This window comes from Sesamum indicum, linkage group LG12 (genome assembly GCF_026168435.1).
Source record: "Sesamum indicum cultivar Baizhima isolate 11 linkage group LG12, ASM2616843v1, whole genome shotgun sequence".
Lineage (NCBI taxonomy): Eukaryota > Viridiplantae > Streptophyta > Magnoliopsida > Lamiales > Pedaliaceae > Sesamum > Sesamum indicum.
Genome location: NC_142668.1, coordinates 14,961,906 through 14,978,771, shown reverse-complemented (window position 1 = coordinate 14,978,771; position 16,866 = coordinate 14,961,906). Strand labels below are relative to the sequence as shown.

At 36.7% G+C, this 16,866-nt stretch overlaps 4 protein-coding genes across 9 annotated transcripts; 2 read left to right on the top strand and 2 right to left on the bottom strand.

Annotated features, from left to right (window-relative positions):
• Positions 1-467: 467 nt before the first annotated feature.
• On the bottom strand, positions 468-2,496 carry LOC105175242 (TPD1 protein homolog 1). Of its 4 annotated transcripts, none has more exons than XM_011097626.3 (4): positions 2,411-2,496; positions 1,963-2,066; positions 1,199-1,330; positions 468-1,083 (listed from the first exon to the last, which is right to left on the bottom strand). In XM_011097626.3, exons 2-4 carry the CDS (start codon positions 2,042-2,044, stop codon positions 689-691), a joined length of 609 nt encoding a protein of 202 aa, XP_011095928.2. In that variant the 5' UTR covers positions 2,045-2,066; positions 2,411-2,496; the 3' UTR covers positions 468-688. The 4 variants fall into 4 exon arrangements, with proteins under 4 accessions (XP_011095928.2, XP_011095926.2, XP_011095925.2 ...); XM_011097624.3 differs by lacking the exon at positions 2,411-2,496 and adding an exon at positions 2,234-2,345; XM_011097623.3 differs by lacking the exon at positions 2,411-2,496 and adding an exon at positions 2,280-2,300.
• Positions 2,497-6,180: 3,684 nt separating this feature from the next.
• On the top strand, positions 6,181-7,389 carry LOC105175241 (uncharacterized). Its single transcript, XM_011097622.3, has one exon. The coding sequence runs from the start codon at positions 6,195-6,197 to the stop codon at positions 7,221-7,223; it is 1,029 nt and encodes a 342-aa protein (XP_011095924.2). The 5' UTR covers positions 6,181-6,194; the 3' UTR covers positions 7,224-7,389.
• Positions 7,390-10,506: 3,117 nt separating this feature from the next.
• LOC105175240 (putative protein FAR1-RELATED SEQUENCE 10) lies at positions 10,507-13,846 on the bottom strand. The gene is made up of 4 exons (XM_011097621.3): positions 13,637-13,846; positions 12,082-13,195; positions 11,556-11,999; positions 10,507-11,435 (listed from the first exon to the last, which is right to left on the bottom strand). The coding sequence occupies exons 2-4, from the start codon at positions 13,099-13,101 to the stop codon at positions 10,818-10,820; spliced, it is 2,082 nt and encodes a 693-aa protein (XP_011095923.1). The 5' UTR covers positions 13,102-13,195; positions 13,637-13,846; the 3' UTR covers positions 10,507-10,817.
• Positions 13,847-14,200: 354 nt separating this feature from the next.
• LOC105175239 (two-pore potassium channel 1) lies at positions 14,201-16,492 on the top strand. Of its 3 annotated transcripts, XM_020698277.2 has the most exons (4): positions 14,201-14,444; positions 14,914-15,086; positions 15,231-15,863; positions 15,972-16,492. In XM_020698277.2, the coding sequence occupies exons 2-4, from the start codon at positions 14,968-14,970 to the stop codon at positions 16,132-16,134; spliced, it is 915 nt and encodes a 304-aa protein (XP_020553936.1). In that variant the 5' UTR covers positions 14,201-14,444; positions 14,914-14,967; the 3' UTR covers positions 16,135-16,492. The 3 variants fall into 3 exon arrangements, with proteins under 3 accessions (XP_020553936.1, XP_020553935.1, XP_011095921.1); XM_020698276.2 differs by having other exon boundaries at positions 14,202-14,444; positions 14,914-15,863; XM_011097619.3 differs by lacking the exon at positions 14,201-14,444 and adding an exon at positions 14,466-14,753 and having other exon boundaries at positions 14,914-15,863.
• Positions 16,493-16,866: the final 374 nt, after the last annotated feature.

Here is a 16,866-nt window from a genome sequence, read left to right as displayed (position 1 = left end):
CTGTATGATGCAGTGATGCTTTTACCTTTGTTTTCAGTTAGGATGCGCGAACATCCTCATTTCTGTCTAATGGAAGACAAAAGGTAACTTATCTGCGCGCGACTTGTCCTACATTTATCAAACCTGCCATAATCTTTCACCATTTAACCAAGTTTGGGGTAATTAAACAACATTTGACATTTGTGCCTCCTCCCATGTTTCACTTTTCTTACACAGCTGCAGTACTGTTTCAGTTTTAATTTAACCAAGCTACGTACCTACCGTTCAATGGATAACTCAAAGATAAATTAAAGGGTTGCCCGATCTTAATGGTCAATCTGGATGAATTAAAAAAGAATTAGTGAAACTGAAAGCAATCAGTGTCCTTTCCATATTTTTGCTGATTAAAGTTTGTTATATATAAAGCAAAAAAAAAGGGTAATTAGACGGATGACTGATAGTCGTCTTCCCCATCATACGCTCTGGACTTACAAATACAAACACGGGCAACGTTTATTAATACTTAATTACTAATACAAAGATGATAAGTACTCCATTAGCATAAATTTACATATGATACACACACTTGCGTACGTGGCTGGCTAGGAAGCTCTACATGCATGCCACTTTATTTATATATATATATATATTAGGATTGACTAACAGTTAACTATGAGTTAATATATATATATATATAGGTAGTAATTAATTAGCAGGAAACGGATGAGACAGAAAGTGGGTACATGAAGGTGTTGGCATACTGGAAAGAAAGGGATTCTCCCGGATTAAGTGGCTCCCCGTCGTTGACAAGGCAATCGTCGTACCCGATCCTCTTGAAAATGCTTGGATTAATCAATCTGGCGGAGCTGAACCACCCGCAGCTCAGGTGGATGTCGGAAATGCTACATGAACTCTCTGACACACACACGTTCTGGATTTCGACAGTGTACGTGGGAATCCCGTTTGGGAGCGGGGACGTTGCCCCTTGAAATACCAGGATGCTGTCCTTGGAACATTGCCCTGTACCGGTGCCGATCCGGTTCATTGATCCATCTCCGCCGTCATTGTCACTACCCCCACCACCTTCACCAATATCGTCTTGTTCTGTCGGAAAATTAAAATGAAAAAAGAGAGAGAACTAAGGATTTATTCAAATTAGTTAAGATTAGGAATTAATGAAAGGAAAATGGAGTTTGGACGTAGGCTGTATCAGTAGTACTTGAAGTGATGAGTAGCTTCCTGGCAGTGGGTGTATGATGATGATGATGATGGTTTATGTTGGAAAGGAGTAGTTCTTCATGACTGCCACCTTCATAATCAACTGGTTCCAATGCGCCATAAATACCCACCACTGCGTTACCAAATTAAGTACTTGAAATATGTTGGATATAACAATTATCTGCCTCAGTCCTCTATCAACACACACACACACACACATATATATATATATATATAATTAAGTATTAATTTGAGATTCAAATTACAAGACATGGAAAGAGAAAGTAAAAAACAAAATAAAGCAAAGAAGAAAATGATTTGATTTCATTTTTTCTTTCACAAGAAAGAAATATAAGGCAAAACTGGAGAAGTGTTGGAACTCATACATAAAGGGAAGCATGCATGCACCTGGTTGCAGAAAATTAATCAGTGGATCACAAATTAAACAACATTTCAAAAACATACACGGAATTTGCCATCTCCATTCAGATCAGTTGTGTCGATCGATCTTCCTCTTTTTCCTTAATTTTGAAAAAACAAAAATGTGAATTGAAATTGAATTCTTTGGTCTCCGTTTCCAGGCCCTCAGCATATAATTAAATACCATTTTTGTTTATGAAAAAGAAAATGCAAATATTGAAGTGGTACAATATGCATCATCAACACACAGTATGAATTCAGATATTGCCCAAACATACATGCACATATATATATATATATATATAGAGAGAGAGAGAGAGAGAGATGGAGTAATATATATTATACCCAAAAGAAGCATAAAAACAAAAGCAAAACCCTTAACCATGCACGCCTTCCATCCACCTTCACTACTTTTCAGATTTTTCATCCTCAGGATCAGTCCTTTAACCCTGCACATAAAAACAGAAAATTACAAGTCTCTCCTGAAACTTAACTTGAAGAAGAAGAAGAAGGAAAAAGCGAAAATGCAGAAGAACAAAACACGAACAGGGATACACACACACACAAAGCCTAATTAAATAGACTTGTAATTAAAGAAGGTCTAGAATATATATGCATTTTGTGTTAGAATGATGATGCATGCAGCAGTATCCCCTCATCACCCCATTGCACAGGGAAGAGACGACTGGGAATGTGTGAAATGCGCTTGAGATTAATGGAACTGTGTACCCAAACCTGGAAACAAATCTAATTAATGTGAGAGAGAACAGATGTAGAGAGAGAGAGAGCAGACCTCTGTCTATTGTGTGATGTTAGTAGGTAGAGCGCTTAATTTATCAAATTTATAGCACTACGGGAAGTCGGGAACCATGCACTACTCTCAAATTACTTTATTGCCATATCTTTTCAATCTCAATAGGAGTAGCTATTGCTGTAGGGGGTTAGCTCTCTCTCTCTCTCTCTCTCACCTTTTTTTACTAGACTATTAATTAGTCCTTGATCACTCGTGTTGTTTTGGAGGTTGATTAATCATTGCAGCAGTGCATCACTTTAGTTGTTTTCCTTCTTACATTATCATCCATCATTCACACACTTCTATATTATTCTTTTTAAAAAAATGAGGTATATCATGTTACGATTGAATATAATTAGGGTTACTGCCCTCTCAAAGGACCCGTAACACATGGATTCATTCATCCCAATTTTGGAGCCAATGTCCCAAAATTATGACTCCAAAATATAATTACAACATTTTCTCTTTACGATAATTATTAGAATAAAACTAAATTATTGACTTTTAAATGACAGATTTAATACTTGAAAAATAAAACTCGTTTTAAGACATCCGAAAGAGATGGAGTGAGTGTATCATTTCCAGTTATGACACTACTTTTGTTTACGTCTTATTGCGTTTATTAACCATCGTTGTACTTTAGATTCGTAGGTCACATCGTGTATTGAACCATGCAGTTGCTTTATGATACACTATATGTATATATATATGAATAATTATACTGTTATTCTTGATGTTTGAAATAATTACATTTAAATTTTTTTAGTTTGAAAAATTAAATTTATTATCCCTAGCATTAGATTTGTTTAATAGATAACTTCATTAGTTAAACTTCACTTAATTTTATGATATTAATAAAAAAAAAATAAAAATTCATATTTGTTTTTCAATTGACTTATTACTACCTTATTACATACCAAACACATTTTTTCAAACCAAACAACCTTTATAAAGGTGAATCACATGTATAAGGATAACTTGATCAAGAAAATATTTATTTGAATTGCAATAAGTCAATAATAAATTTAATGGATGTAAAGATGAATTTTCATTCAAATTTTTTTTGTTAATAAAATTAAATATAAATAAACATTAAGAGTAATAAATATAATTTTTAAAATCATAAAAAATTTAGATATAATTACACTAAATCCAAAAAAAGATTGATGTAATATCAGCATATCAATTCATTCATCTTTGCACTAAAGAACATTCCCGGCGCCAGTCAATTAATGCTGACTGAAAGTAGTTGGCATTTACTCTCCTCTTTATTACTTCATTTTCCTTTTTGTTAAAGCAACCAATTTAATAATTTTGTAACGTATAATGTCCTAACTGTGTTGATAATTGAAGTCGAAATCATCTAATTTTTTTTTAATTTTAAAAAAAACAACTGTTATACAAATAGATGTGAATAATAATTACCAAACTTAAAAAACTTGTAAGATTTCAAGTTTACCAAATTAGGTGAAAGTCTTTCAACATTAAAGTAGTGAAAAATAAAAGATGTTGGTTCAAGTATGCAGGAGCGGATACGTACGTACTCTCCTGAACAGGTTTCTGTTGTATTATATGGGTCAGAAGGTGACAGGGAATGCTTCGATCCGATGAGACGACGCCTCGACCACTGTGCTCATATGGAGGGGTGCATTCTTCCTCCGCTTAACTACACCAGGCCTGGACCGCTATCACTTACGTTTTTAAAACTCAACTATAGAGTCCACACCCTACGTACTATACCCACTTTATGAAGGATCAGACCATTAAACCGCATATAAGTGAATGTGTCTGTGTGTGGATATATACATGTAAAAATTTGAGTCCAAATTTGGTCTTATCAAAGTAAATTAATTAGACGGAATGGTTGATTATGTGATAAATATATTATACTAATTATTTAATTAATTTGATTTGGCAAAAAAAAATTTATTCAAACTGGAAAAGTAATATTAAAAACGCTAGTGACTTGCACGACCACCTGATTTGAATCAGTTATTGATTGAGATTAATAATTCTTGACCTTGGAACACACAAAATCGTCTCAAAAGGGCAGGTGCGAAGCTCACGTAAAATGAATTAAATTTGTAAATACTCTATTAGAATATCAAATTAGATACCTATTTAATGATTTGCATGATTATTTGATAATGTTACTAATTTAATCGTGGAATATTTATTCGTTGATTTTCATTCAATTATTTAATAAGGGTTACATTCTTGTAGTATTAGCGAACAATTATGTGTGCATACAATTGCAAGAAGCCGACATTTGAAAAAAAAAATTGACAATCATCACGTCCTCTTATACCAAATTTCCGAAGTCTAATCTCGTCGGACACTTAATTCTTAATTTAATTAATCCTGCACAATTACTTGTGTAAGAAGTGATCACTTGAACATAGCCTTGGTAATTACAAGAAGGTAGGATAATAACACGCAAATGGGCACTAGAGGCCGAAATTTAGGTTTTTCTTCCGCAGAAAGTCACTTAATTGTGACAACCATATATGATTATGTTGACAAATTCACAAGCATTACCATTACAAACAGCCCACTTATATGACAAAACCCTAAATCAAGAAGCAAGAACGTCTGATGCAAGTAATTGCCCCAATAACACACAAGCAATCAAGACTTTTAATTATCCCCTTCACGCAATGAATTCATTCCCTTGATTCTTACACACATATATATATGTCCTTCAGTTTGTCGCAAACCTCATAATTTCTAGTTCAAATATACTTTGCCGGCCTGGCGATGACTCTGACTCAGAATTTCAGTGTTCACGGCGAAGCTGGTGGAGAAGTTGTGAACATTACTGGGCATGAAAAAGTAAAGTACACGTTCCGATTGCCACTTCATTACCCACGCTACAAGAAGGGCGATTACGAGAAGATGGAGGAGTGGAAGCTGGACAATCTTCTTGGGCAGTATGGACTGGCTTTCGATGGTAGTCTGGAGGAGAAAAGAGCTTATGCAATGGGGACGTTCTTGTGGCCTCACCAACTCTAGTCCTTCACACGTTCATGCATGTATGTGGTTAATGCTCTTCCCTTAACAGAGATGAGTTGGGCTTATTATCTTGCTGTGTTGTGTGAATTTCTTGTTCTGCTGCTGTTGGGCTAAGAATTGTGGCGGCAAATGGAAGCTGAGCCCAGCCCATCTCAACCCTCTGGTCTGGTTGGATCTTGCATTTGAAATTAATGTATGTACTAAACTTTACAATGCTAAGGAATCTTTGATTCACAGTCTATACTAATCTATTTATTAAAAGAAAAGATATTAATATCAAAAACATTTATAAGACAATGAAATCAGACATGTGATCTGTATTGTTATAAATTCTTATTTTGACTTTCTTGAACATAATCTGAAATTCAAGTTCAGCCTATTTGTGGTATAACTAATCAGTCTTGCAAATGTTAAGGTATTGAATTGTATTGTCAGGTATCAATTTTTAGTAATGATATGTATTTGATAACATTTCGTGCACTCAGTACACACACCATCCAACATAGCATTTAATTAAACCAATCAAATTATCTCAATCCCCTTGTTCGGTCGCCAAAGACCAAGAAAGTTTTTGTCCAAACAGAAACCGAGGAATTTCCTTGCAAACTGTGTAAGATTCTCCAAAAAGGCATCTTAGAATGGAGGGCATCTGCCTTAAAGCGACAGAATTAGTCCCTAATTCATGCTCAGTAAATTCTACACGGATCCTCATCAAATATTATTATTATTATATATATATAAAAAAAAAAGAAAGGATGAAGTTATCCAGGCCATGCCATGCCATGCCGTCAATAAGACGCATGAAAAAGAAAAGACTCGCGTTTTACAGCAAGTACTAGAAACTTCAGAACCAGCCAGCTTTTTCAGTTCATTTTGCAATTGCACCACCGCCACCACTACATTCCATCTCTTTCGGTCAAATAGGCAAATTCTAAAGGAAATAGACCCACCCAACCGAACTCATTCAAATCTCCCTTCTCTCTATTTAGTCATCAACCTCAGGGCATTCAATTCCTGTCATGCAAGATTCAAACTCTCACCAAATCTTCTCTTACATTTCAACCCTTTCTGTTTCTTGTTCCTAAGACTTCCAGTTGAGAGGAAGAATATGGAGGGTGATAACAGAATAGTTGAAGTTGAAGTTGAAGCAGCCACCCGAATTCACAAGTCTTATCAGTTCATGAAGAAGACGCTTCAGTTTCTAGTCCTAGTTTCCTTCTTTTCTTGCTTGTACTCCTACTTCTCAGGTTTCCCGTTCTTCTTCTCCTACAATCTTCAGTTTTCGACTTTGGTTTTCCCATTGCTTGCTCAGGCTCTGGATAGGAAGTACATGTTCCTCATTTGTAATGGGATCCTCGCGGTTCTTGCCAAGAACTTGAGACTTAGCTCCTCCAGTTTGAACATGAAGAGCGCTGAAGATAGTGTGAAGGAAATCACTCAACTGCCTCTTCCTATTAAAGAAGAGACAACAGTTGAAGAAAATGTAGCATCCATGGAATGTGCTGCTACTCGACATCATGTCGCGGTTGCTGATGAAAAACAATCGGAGCAAGAACATGAATACCATTATGGAGATTTCCGTAAAGATGGCATTATTTTAGAGAGTGAAGGGTGGGAAGAAGAAGAAGAGGACGAAGATGGACTTGAAGAAAGTAGAGTTGCGGAGGGTACATCAGCGACGGAACAGGTAATTGATGCTAGTGTGAGCACGGAAGAGTTGAACAAGAAGTTTGAAGAGTTTATCAGGAAGATGAAGGAAGAAATTAGGGTTGAAGCCCAGCAACAACTCATTACAGTGTAAAACCAGAGGACATAAATATGTCTCCAAGAGTTCATGTCTTGTTTTTGGGCATTAAAGAACTCTGTCCTCCCTGTGCATGTGCATCCATAAGAAAATTCAGCTACCTGTACAATATAATCTGTTACCCTTTCTAGTTAATTAATAATGCTTTTTCTTTCTGCTTGAATTCTTGAGTTTGCACTGCTTTTCTCTCCAGACAGAGCTCCCACCTTTCCCTCCCTGGCTCCACCTTCCCACCAAGACAAATTTGTTAGATTTTGCAAAAGCTTTAAAGTAGGCCTGAATTATTTGGTAAACAATGGCCACACATGAAGCTCTAAAAGTTTTTAGGTATAATCAGACATGCTGCATATCTCATCATGATAGATAAAGTGGTTAAGAATCTTAAGACATTGTTCCAATGATTAGCTTCTTGTCGGCTGATCATCTCATCTTGCTCATAAACAGTATATTATAATGCCTGAAATCAAGGGTTAGTGTCTAAATAAGGGGCTATATGGCTTAACCATACCTCTCAGATTTTACAGGCTGTTGCAAATTTCATTTGTGATAAAACTGCAAGCAGCATGCTGGGAAAGATAACAGTGACCTATCAATGTGGGAATCTAAAGCATATCTTGAACTTAGACTTAAATCTTGATTTGAGAACTAGCTGTTTTGGTATAGTCTTAAAGTTAAAAGGACATTAACTGGCAGGAGACCATATATCTTACAGTTTTTATTTTCTTTCATGACTTGAACTGGAAATGAAGTCTTTGTGAATTATATCAAGACAAAGAAACTGGAGAATTAAAAAGACACCACCAGCAAACTTTCATGTTTTCTATTGATGGGACTTCTGATAGATCAGTATCAATTGCGGAAAGGGTGAACATTCAAGAAATACATCAAAGATGGATCCCACACTCTTTTGATTCTATCCATTGAATCTAACTACAGTTCCTCTGGAATAAATATCTTCCAGTTACAACGTTAGTTCTATAATGCCGGTCCTCATTTTTCACAGCTTATGTCGTAAGATTAATTTAGAGGAACATATAGTTGACTCAAATCACCACTTGTCTAATTTCTGTAACCCAAATCAACCAAAAATGTAATTACAGTTTACCAATAATACAAATGGTAGGGACAGAAGCAGATATGCATGAAAGCTGAGAACATTGATAATCCCACCACAAAAGCTATGGGTCCTCCCCAAATAGATTGACCAACAAACTGAGGAAATCATAATGCTTCTGCAAAAACAAGCCTTAAAATGATAAATGGAGGAATACACAGCTTCAGAGTTGATATTTTCAATGACAATAACATGTCACTGGTATACTCCCGTATCCTCAATAAACCATGCACAGTTCAGATACCGACCTAACAAAGAGGTTCCTAAATTTTGTGGTCCAAAGGTGGGCTCTCCTTTTGCTAATATTGTCTCCCATTGGTTTGAAATACGGTAAGCACCAACACTGGGAGGAGGAGGGGCCTCATTTTGAAGAAATTCAAAATGAATGAAGCGTCGTGTTCAGTGCTTACCTGCAAATTGAATAGCAGATGAAGGAGAGAGAACTAGAAGGTACTCAGCCCTCAGGGCAAATTTCAACTAGTCGGAAATGTTTATCTGCGAGTGGAGACCAGAAAGTGGAATGTGAATGTTATAATTTCAATCAATTATTAGACACTTGTATGGTACAGCTAAATCAAGAGATAATGCAAGACCATGAATTGAGCTGTTCAAAGATAATCCAAACATAGCCACACATTGATTGTCCAAATGGTGAAAGAAGGCCTGGACGATTTATCCAACTTGAAGTCCTCAAATCTTGTGGGACTACAGTAATCATGATAAGAAGTCAGCTAATAGATCATAAGGAAATAACAACGTTTCACTATAGCAAATAGCGATGCACAACTTTCTTGAATTGACTTCTGTATTTATCACTGCAACAGATGCATTACCATGCTTTTGCAAGGTAAAAGCCAGACCTTCAATTAATGGATGAATAGTTGCCTCAATCAGCGTCAAAGCATCAAAGCCACAAGAAACACATCACTAGGAAGGAACACAACCCTCAACCAGAAACCAATTATTTACTCTATGCATCAGCATTTTGTCTCAGAGGTTGTACCACAAGACAAAATATCTGAAACGAATGACCTATTTTTCTGCTCACATTTAATAGAAATTGAAAACAATAGCATCCACAAGGATTAGGATACAGGATACCTTGATTCCTGGAAGCAGCATCACAAGTTTTAAATCCATCTCATCATTGTACTGCTGTATGAATATGTCATTAGATATTGTTAAGCAAACTGCATTGTAAAAGTAAAATATACAAGCAAAGGTTAACTCCTTTTGGACAAGCTGGTCATGACAAGGCAATAGCTTTACAAAGAAGAATAATAATGTCATCGAATTCTACTTTTTTCATTCTTAAACCTTCAAATGGGTTCCCAAGGTCAATGATCAAGAACACTTCGTTCTATCCATTCCTCATTCTACTTTGTTCTTTCAATCTTAAAACAAATTATATAAATTAAACAGATAATCAACTGCAAATCAAATACACATGATATCAAAAATACTGACAGGATTAGAATCCACCTCAAAACATCTGAGTATCAATAGAAGGGCTGGTAAAAGATAATCTTTGAATTCATGGAGATAGCTAAGTAGTTGAATTAGCATGTGTCAAGGAGGTAGATGGAGACAAAAAAATGTTAAAAATACTCTCTGTCTGTAAAGAAGTCATTTGAGTTGCTAACAATAAATAAAATGAGGTGGAAATAAAATCAAGTAACTGGAGCAGTTCAAAGAATGCTAAGAATGCTGGAATCTAAATCAAGTACAACAAGATCCACACTGCCAATCAATCAGAAGCAGATGATATTATTCATTTCAAAATCCGGGATGTTAGAATTCTATGAGCAAATTTCTTCCAAGTATGCTTTACATCTATGTATATGCGTTGGGTATGTGTTTATCAGCATGCATACAAACAGCAGGTTGAGTTTATTGTATGCTTAATGGTTTTGCCAGTCAATGTACTAGACACCAGAATTAAAATATATCCTCCACAAGACTCCAGGAAAGCCTAATTCATGCCATCCATATTACTTTTCAGAATACATAAAAATAGAGTGAAAAAAGTGCCAAGTAGAATTAGAGTTGGCATAAGTAACACCAGAATCAATAAGAAGTGAATAACCAAAAGTTTAGGGGTGGTGAGCTGGTGCAGAAGCAAGAATTAAATGGACAAAGCAGCTCAATTTAGGAAAAGAAGAGGAATAACAAAATCAAGGTAACAAATTACTTGTGGTCTAAGTAAATTAATCTTACATTATTTACAAGATGAACCTCATCAAGAGTTCTCTTCTTCACTGCTTCAACACATAATTATCCATGCAACTGGCACTTTACAGACTCGGGATTAACCTAGTAAGCCAACTTTATCTTTCTCGTAATATTTCAGGAAAGTTACATAGATTCTTTTTGTATTTGTATTACAACGGCCAAAACACATTAGCTCTTCCACTGAAGACTCCTTTCAGTAAAAGGTTTCCTGGTGATTAACCACTAGAGTTTTATATACACAGTTCTCACAATACGTTCGGCGGTGAAAGAGTAACATTCAGAACAACTTCATCAACAGCTGGCATTTCTCTTACTTGACTAATAAGTCTTCGAAGCTCTTTAGTAAGTTCTCTGTGAACAAAATCAGATCTCTCTCTAGTCAGAATAGCTTCAGAAAACAAAGTCTCAGTCAGGGAATTGAATTCCTGATACCAGTCATCCTTGATTTTTGGATTACTTTGTCCACTGTAACAGAAAAGAGAGCTTTCTTGGCGCCACCGATTCAAAAGATATTTGCTTGGAAGTTGAAAACAGTTCTTGAATAACAGCACCCGAAGGGCATGCCTGCACAAAATTCCTGTTGACTCAAATTCCTTGCAGGAGCAGTGAATTTGTTCATCCTCTGGTATCCATATAACAAGACGCTCCCCATCAACCTTCTTGAAATGGCGTACAAGATATGACCCATTAGCCATTTCTGATGCAGCATATTGCATTGCTAGAACCATTTCTTGTTGTATCCCATTAAATGCAAAAGGGGTAAGAACACTACGCGCGTGATCTTCAATAGGTAAGCATGTTTTAAGATGCATATACTGCACCTCATCATGGGACTGCATTTTATGATTTGACAATATTCCTGTCTACAAAAGGCAAAAGAGGGGAAACCAAATTAATACAGTACAAAAAGGCAGAGCCGAAAGAAGATTAAAACTGCTCAAAGTGGATCATGGAAAAGTTATTGTCTGACAAAGATAACATACCTGCTCCAAAAAGCCACGCAAACAGGTTTGAGTTTCAATTAATCCTCTCAAACATATATCTATGGATTTCCAATACGATGTACAATCCATTCTTGCAAGAAAGCAGCCTCGAGTGTAAGGTAAAGCCCAGCATGCGCGTAGGGAAAAGAGTAAAGCAATGTGCTTATCTGAATTAAGTCCAAAGTGGGAAACCATCTGATTCCACCGAAATTCAAATTCATCAGTACTTTCTAAATGGCACAACTCTTCAAACTCAAATTTAAATTCAGGGAACCTTGGGCCAAGTGGAAGAGAAAACCAGCTGGATGTTCTGGGAAGAATATTGTATAGGGATATGACATGTTTTGTATTTGGCAATTCACTTCTCACGGCTTCTCGGAGACCAGGGTCGACATCTGTTATAATTGTTTTTGGATATTTTCCTTCCATAAACCGGAGAAAAGCCTGAAGCAGCATTGAACAAGATAAGCAAACAAAGTATTTGCATATAAGAAAAGGATGAAGCCAAAGAATTTCAAATGAGAACCTGGAAACTCCAAGCATATGATCGAGGGGTTTCATCCTGCAAAAAAGCACAGCCAAAGACGAGAAGTTTTCCATGATTGCTAATACCAACCCATGCTCCAAAAAGCATACCGTAAGTCATCGAACGATATGTTGAGTCAAAGTAGATAACATCACCAAACATGTCGTAGGCATGAACAGAATCCCCAAAAGCCCAAGCAATATTCTCAACTTTATCATTTTCATCAACAGTAACATCATAGACAAAGTATGGATCAGCTTCTTTATTTGCCCTGCAGGCCTCCAGAAGATCCACTGTTTCACTTTCTCTTTTCTCAGTCAATAAAGCGTCATTCTCTTGAACGACTTTCTTGCGGTTCTGGATGAAATTTCTTACATCTCTTTCCAGAAATGAGAGCTGTCCACCTTGAATTCCCTTTTCCAGTTCAAGCACCTTAACTATACGGTGAATTGGAAAACCAGCTTTTGAAAGGAGAAGAATCCGCTCTTGATCTGCCTCATGAATTTTACGATAAGCTGGTAGCAGGCGAACTTGGTCATCCTCTAACAGCTCATGATTGTGCACGTTACTGAATTGCACAACGGACCACTGAGAAACCCCATCTACAACCTCCTTCGACAAGTACATTTTTGCATCGCATCCACACCTAACCGATTTCCTGTCCCTCTGATGCTCCCCCGTCTGTTTCTTCCTAGCAGGTGCAAACCCAGACCTATAGCAAACAAAATCTCTCTTGTAAACACCCAATTGAGGACTCAACCTTGATCTCTCTTTTCGAATTGAAAATCCGTTTTTCCTAGCAAAATTCCCATAATACTCAAATGCTTCATCATCACTCTTAAACACCATTCCCACGTATGGGGCAACCATAGTTTCTGTTGGTCCTGAATCATTCTTGATCGACTGGGATCCCAGATTATTCTCATCTATCTCACCCTCGTACGTGATAAAGCATTTCCAATCGCCACATGGACATTGCTGCCTTTTCATCCACACAGTCTTCGACTGTACTGATACCATAATTGGTTAAACCCGCTTGATGGATTTTCATATAATCTAATTCAGTCACTTCCAAAAATCTCGAAAAGTACTGATGCTAGCACCCAGAGAAACCCTGAAGCATACAGAATTTAATAAATCGTCAAAGAAGCCTAACGAAATATAAAGGAAATGTCAGAGTAAAAATTTCCATAAATCATCAAGAGCTCTAGAAAAGCACGATCTCTAAAGAAATGTCGCCAAGATTAAATCTTTTCGTGTTATAACTCCAAGTGGCCATTGTAATGCCAATGCAAGAATTTACGGAACACCCATTTCGCATAATCCCACAAATCCATACATAGCGTATCAGTTTAATGAATTTGTTGAACCTCCCAGAAACCCTCAAGCTTCCAATAGATAATTCAACTGGGCTAAACTATATACTTTTATTAATCAACGGGTTCTTTAGCAATCAACATAATTTCCTGAAGGAAAAAAAATCGGATACAGATAGAAAATTGAAGAAAAAGGGAAGAGTGGTGGAACTGGTCGAGGGTTAAGAAAATTGGCGTACCATAAGAAACAAGCTTCAAGCGTTTATTTCTTTGATTTCTTTCGCAGTGAGCGTGCTGTGTTCAAGAGTGAGCCTGCCTGACACTGAAATTTTCGTCTATGAACACTTGAACAGGTAGTTTTTGTTTTGGGGGCTTACGTGGGCTGGGCTTCCTTGTCCGACTCCGATTAACGTCAATCACTCCCTCCATTACAATCATGGGGATAATTTAATTCAAAGCTTTTAATTTGAATTAGAAAAAAAAATTATCTTGAAAATAAAATTATGAATTGAATTAAGATAATAGTTTTGCAGAAAAAAATTCTATTCTAAAAAATGTTATTTACTACAATGCTCAACAATTCAACTTATTTGGAATGGAGAAACATGTCATTGATGAAAACATTTCGAATCATATTTCCCAAAAATATCTAATCATGGTTGAATTTTTCTACAATATTATCATATATATTCATAAATTCATTTGAATATTAATTATAAATGGTGGGGAAAGAATAAAATAATGATATCGTAACATTATGAATTTAATGGTATTTGACCTGGTACGTACTTTCACAAATCACACATAGGGATTGGAAACAGTGGTTATTTTATAATTTCTAATCCCAACTGGCAAATCCTCTAATCCAAGCATCTCACTGTTCCATCCATACTAAAATCGTTTGTTTTTCTTTGTTTATCCCTTTTTTAGCTCTTTCTGGTGCCTAAATGCCTATGCTGTAGCTGATGGTGGTCCTACGTTTCGGGATTTCTCTTACAAAAGCACAACTCCGGATGCGGTCTTATGTCCAAATTGCAGATCATTCAGGTATGACGACCATTACATTCCTCCCCCCATGCATTACCATTTCCTCAATTATTTTCCTGTTTCCACAATGCTAATTGAAGTTGAGCTGATCAAACGGACTAATCCACGTTTCCGATTTTCGTTTCTTGAATTTTGAGTTATGGAAACGGGAGAAAAGCATCTGTAGTATTGTTCGTATGAGTTCCATGTTGTCGTTGCTGCTTTCCTTGAATATGAATTGGAAACAGACACTTTCTTTATATCCATGGCTAGCAAGCTTAAGTGAATGAAACGAAGCAGGGGAATTTTCTTTTCCCTCTGTTGAACTTGGTAATTGGTCTCTGCCTGATGCAGAGACAAAATGTAGAAAATATTGTGCATTCAGCGATATGTTCATATTACCTCTTCTTTCCTTCCTTTTCTAATGACAAACTCTGTTGTTTAAATTATTACATTGTGGTGAGATGATGAGTTTGGCATTTTATTTCAGTTGCATATTGCTCCAAGCTACAGCAGAGCTTCTGGGGTGTCCTGAAAATCTACAATGGCTAAGAGTGATGCCGAAGATCCACTACTGGAAAACTCTATAGAATCTTCTCGTTTTTCTGCTCGAAACACTTCCTTCATGAAAAGAAGATACAGCCGTTGCAAGAGTGTTCCCGGGTACGTGGGTAATCCTGACCAGAACAATGCTGCACCCCATCAGCACCCAGAGACGATTTTTGCAAATAAACTCGATTTCAAGCTAGTATTCCTGATCTTGCTAGCATATGTAAGCTTAGGAGCCTGTTGCTTCTTTCTTGTTAGGTATCAGATCAAGGGCAACAAGACAAATGGATTCATTGATGCCATTTATTTCTGTATTGTAACGATGACGACAGTAGGATATGGGGATCTCGTGCCCGACAGCACCACGGCAAAATTGCTCGCTTGCATTTTTGTGTTCATGGGCATGGCTCTCATCGGCCTGCTCCTGAGCAAAGCAGCTGATAGCATATTGGAAAATCAGGAAGCCTTTCTGGTTAGGGCGATACACATGCGTGAAAAAAGCAGCCCTGCTGAGATACTAAAGGAGGTGGAAACTAACAGGTGCAAGTACAAATTCTATACTGTCCTGATTTCTCTTCTGATTCTCATGGTTGTGGGGACATTAATTTTGTATCATAATGAGAGTTTGGATCTCTTTGATGCCTTCTACTGCGTTTGTGCTACTATCACTACTCTTGGGTATGGGGACAAGAGCTTTTCGACGCTTGGGGGCCGTATTTTTGCTACTTTCTGGATATTGATAAGCACGATCTGCTTGGCTCAGTTCTTTTACTGCCTGGCTGAACTCTACACCGAAAGACGACGAAAATCACTGGTAAAATGGGTTCTGACAAGGAAGTTAACCGCTTCGGATCTTGAGGCGGCAGATTTGGATAATGATAATGTTGTAAGGTAAGTTTAAATTACATGCTCTTGACCTTTATTCTACTTCTTTTCTCTGTTTGATATTTCATAAGTTATCTTGCAAGAAAGTTGACAGGGTGTTTGGGTTTCATGCAGCGCGGCAGAGTTTGTTGTTTATAAGCTCAAGGAGATGGGGAAAATCACTGAGGAAGACATTACAATGGTGATGGAGTGGTTTAAGGTTCTTGATGTTGATCAATCAGGCACACTAACAAAAGCTGATCTGGTGAATTCCGGATCGGCAACACTTGGAAAGTAGATTCTGTTTAGTTTTTTCTTGTCCTTTCAGTGTAAGAATTATAGCATTAACTAGGATCATAAGATGGTCAGAGGCTTCTGTGTGACATAGTTCAAGAAATCTGTTTTATACAATTAGAAGAAGCAGCATAATCACTCGCATGTACACGCAGAGACGGGTTTTCCTGCCAGATTCATGAGCTTTTGGCTGAAACTGCTCCTACTAACCAAGCAAGCCGAGGTGGCAGGGGAGGAACTGTAATATGTGTACCATATTTAGTCAGACTTGAACCAATTATGTAATGAATACAATATATTTTTGGAAAGATTGGTGTAGAGTTCAGGATAAAGTTATCAATCACATAACAAGTGCATTACTATTACTTTGTAATTAGTTTATTTCGACAAAATTTGATTTGGGTAAGAATTTTCTATGAAATAGGATAGTTGTTTTCAAGACAATATAGCTTTACTTAGACGCTTTTTTAAGGTCCACTAGCCTCAGAAATTTCCAGGTCCTAAATCATGGATGCTCTTACAACAAATCGCATTTCATTTTCTTACACTCCTAAATCCTAATCCCTCAGTTTCATTACCATTAATAATCGTTTTTCTTTTTCAATTATAATAAAACCTTCAAAATCCTCAGTACATTCAAATAGATATGTGATGCTCTAAATTATAAAAGCACGCTGAAAATCATCAACCAAAAAACTTTAATTTAGTGCCCATATCCATACTTCAACTTATTGTT